Below are 2,831 nucleotides of genomic sequence, written 5' to 3' on the forward strand. Positions count from 1 at the left end.
CAATGACAAATGGATGATGCCATTGCCAAAGAAAGTGAAGTTCAAAACAAAGAGCCTTTGTACATTGAGTGTATGTAAAATCAATTCTAAAATGGTGAATCCAACAGTGCATAACTGGACCTCCTTAATAGATTAAATATTGAAGTCTGTAAAAGTGGGTCATAACTAAAAAGGCAAAAGCAAGGCGTTCACATTAAAGACATCAGTCAAGACACGATTTATAGAGAAACGCATTTATGATACAGAAATCAACAGCATCTTGAATACATGTGCAATATGTACAAAACTTACAAAAACAAATATTAAGTTAAGGCCAACAGTAAGTGGAACTGCAGACCATTTTATTATTAAAATAAAATTAAATACAAATAATCTAACCTCTATTGGGTTCAAATGAGGCAGTGATATTGTATAAATCAATGTCAGGTTGATTCAACATTGCTTGCCCAACTCTTGAGACCCTTGTATTGACTTGGGGCAACATCACTAAAGTACAACGATCATTCAAATGCTTAAAACAAGTTCAGTCCATAAGTAATTTCCAAGCAATTTAAGAACTGCTTAGCTGCTCAAGTCTCTGTTTTAAAAGTTCACATTTCCGCCTTAATTTCTCCTTCGACAAGAGGAGTTTTTGTTCGTTTTCCTGCATGCTGAGGATGCACTCAGTCGCCTTCTTGAGTATTACCACTTTGGCAGCTTTCTCGTTGTTGGCTACGTCAGGAATTTCATCCCTCAATGCGAAGAAACTCAGTTTGAGTTCGTTCCGCCGTTGTCGTTCGAGCACGTTATGAGTCCTCCGCTTATCAATATCCTCAGAGTCCGAAGTCCTGGGACTCAAACATTTTCGGATATGGCTAATTTGTTTAAGCACCCTGCTGTTGCTCTCAAATTTAATCCTCTTGACGGCAGGCTGGTCGTTTCGCGTGGATGGGTGGGCAGCGTAATTATGTTGGTGGATATTAACATGACACCGCTTGAGGACGACAGGGCTTTGGTGTGTTGAGTTTGAATCAGACTTCCTCACAGACTTTCTCTTATCCACAGTGACAACGTCAATTTCCTCCTGTTCTTCGTCATCTATATGGGTGGGGGTGTGGGGGGAGCAAATAAAATTTATATTTGTCATTCAGTTCAATGTAATATACTCATAGTAGAGTCAATGCAATATGGAGCTGTACTTATTAATTCTAGACAGCCTCACATAGGAGGGAGATCCTCCTTACACAATTGCTATTCGGATTAACACTTTAACAACCGCATCTCTAAATGATGGGTGTGTAATCCTTTTTTTTAATTTTTTTTTATTCAGTTGTTAAAGAGAAAAAATTATTAAAAAAAGTGCTAACAGAACCAACAAAAATGAATATATTTAGGTTTAAATTACAGTTACTCACCAGAATCACTATCACTGCTGCTGCTGCTACTCCCACTATTTGGAGGAGTATCCAATGATAGCGTTGTGGAAGTCGGTGTGGATGAATGATTGCTAGGCTTTGAGCTGTCAGTCAATGGAAAGGGAAAAACTACAGATGGGTCAATGCACTGCGAGGCAGGAGTGTTCATATCTTGAAGGTAGCTGACGTTTGGGCTGGGCCTACAGTCGTCGGTGGAGTCACTCCTGGACGACTCTTTCCTCGCCGCCTGGAGTGACGCTAATCTCTCAGACACCACCTTCTCCAGCTTGGCTGCGGCAGAGAAGCCGCTCCACATACAATCCTGAATGATAATAGACTTGAGAAAAGACTGGGAGTAGTCCGCATCACAAATGAATCTGTGGTTGACCACGTCGTCCCCAAGAAATTCTGAAACCAACTCCAGCTGGTCGGCAGTGGAGGGGAACGCGTCTGGCACCGAGGGTCGCCGGCTCGGGGAGAGAGGGGGAGTGGGGAGCAATTCAAATTTCTTCCATATATCCTCACTGGGCGCCGGTGGCTGTCCGTGCTCTTGGTTATAGAAATCCTCCTGCTCATTGTCAAAATAGAAATAGGGCTGGTAGGAATCGTAGTCGTAATCATAGTTTTTACTCGCCATACTTGAATTCTGCGGCATGGTGAGTGCCTGTTAAAAAGAAAGCATGGTTTATATCTCGCCCTTTAAATGGCTACACAACTGGTGGTCAGTCTTGCGCAAAAGCCACATTTCAAAGCCAGTACTGCTGGCTTGCAATCTCAAAAACCAAGAAGTTAACGTGAGAATGGTCTAACATTGGTTGAACTTAGGTGCGGCACGAATGTGTTACGCACAGCAAGATCAGCTATGATTACATGTCGAGGAGACTAGTCATGCAAACCACAACTTTAACTAACCAATTGACCACATTCTTCAAAAGTGCCTGTTAACCTAATTTTGAAGCTCAGATGAATACAAATGTGTGTGCTTGTCTTAAAGTTTAAAAATGCATTGATGAGTACAAATAATAAATTCACTAAAGGGAAAAGTAAAACATACAGAAATCGTATATATGGCCAAATATGAACATGTATATAAAATATATGTACATATTCAAATTCCACTAGATTTTGGGAAACTATTACATGCATTTAAAACGGCATATTTTGTAATACTTTGTGTGTTTTTAAATCAGTAAAAGCCATATATGAACATGTATTTCATAAATGTTTTTCCTTAAAAAAAAAAGTTAATGAAGGACTTACCGTAGCTGTGGTGATACTGAATGAAAACTGACAATATTGTCAGATGTCAGTGAGTGAAGTATCAAGTGAAAGCAAGTCCAAAGTGGGAGTGGGTCGTACCGGCGTCTGTTATGAAAAGCTCAACCTGCGCACTACAGCACGAGAGCGGCTGTGGTCACACCGCGCGACTGCTTGTCA

General features: G+C 40.7%; 1 protein-coding gene across 1 annotated transcript; it reads right to left on the reverse strand.

Moving 5' to 3' along the window:
• Nucleotides 1-228: 228 nt before the first annotated feature.
• Nucleotides 229-2,831, reverse strand: LOC127645375 (transcriptional regulator Myc-B-like). The gene is made up of 3 exons (XM_052128974.1): nucleotides 2,655-2,831; nucleotides 1,395-2,058; nucleotides 229-1,077 (listed from the first exon to the last, which is right to left on the reverse strand). Exons 2-3 carry the CDS (start codon nucleotides 2,047-2,049, stop codon nucleotides 551-553), a joined length of 1,182 nt encoding a protein of 393 aa, XP_051984934.1. The 5' UTR covers nucleotides 2,050-2,058; nucleotides 2,655-2,831; the 3' UTR covers nucleotides 229-550.

Source organism: Xyrauchen texanus, chromosome 6 (genome assembly GCF_025860055.1).
Source record: "Xyrauchen texanus isolate HMW12.3.18 chromosome 6, RBS_HiC_50CHRs, whole genome shotgun sequence".
In the NCBI taxonomy this organism is placed as follows: Eukaryota; Metazoa; Chordata; class Actinopteri; order Cypriniformes; family Catostomidae; genus Xyrauchen; species Xyrauchen texanus.

Bases quoted from the DNA above. Each gene is read 5' to 3' on its own strand.
- LOC127645375 (XM_052128974.1), bottom strand. From the start codon at position 2,049: ATGCCGCAGAATTCAAGTATGGCGAGTAAAAACTATGATTACGACTAC. The intron at 1,078-1,394 runs GTGAGTAACTGT...CCACCCATATAG, and splicing joins CAGCAGTGATAGTGATTCTG to ATGACGAAGAACAGGAGGAA.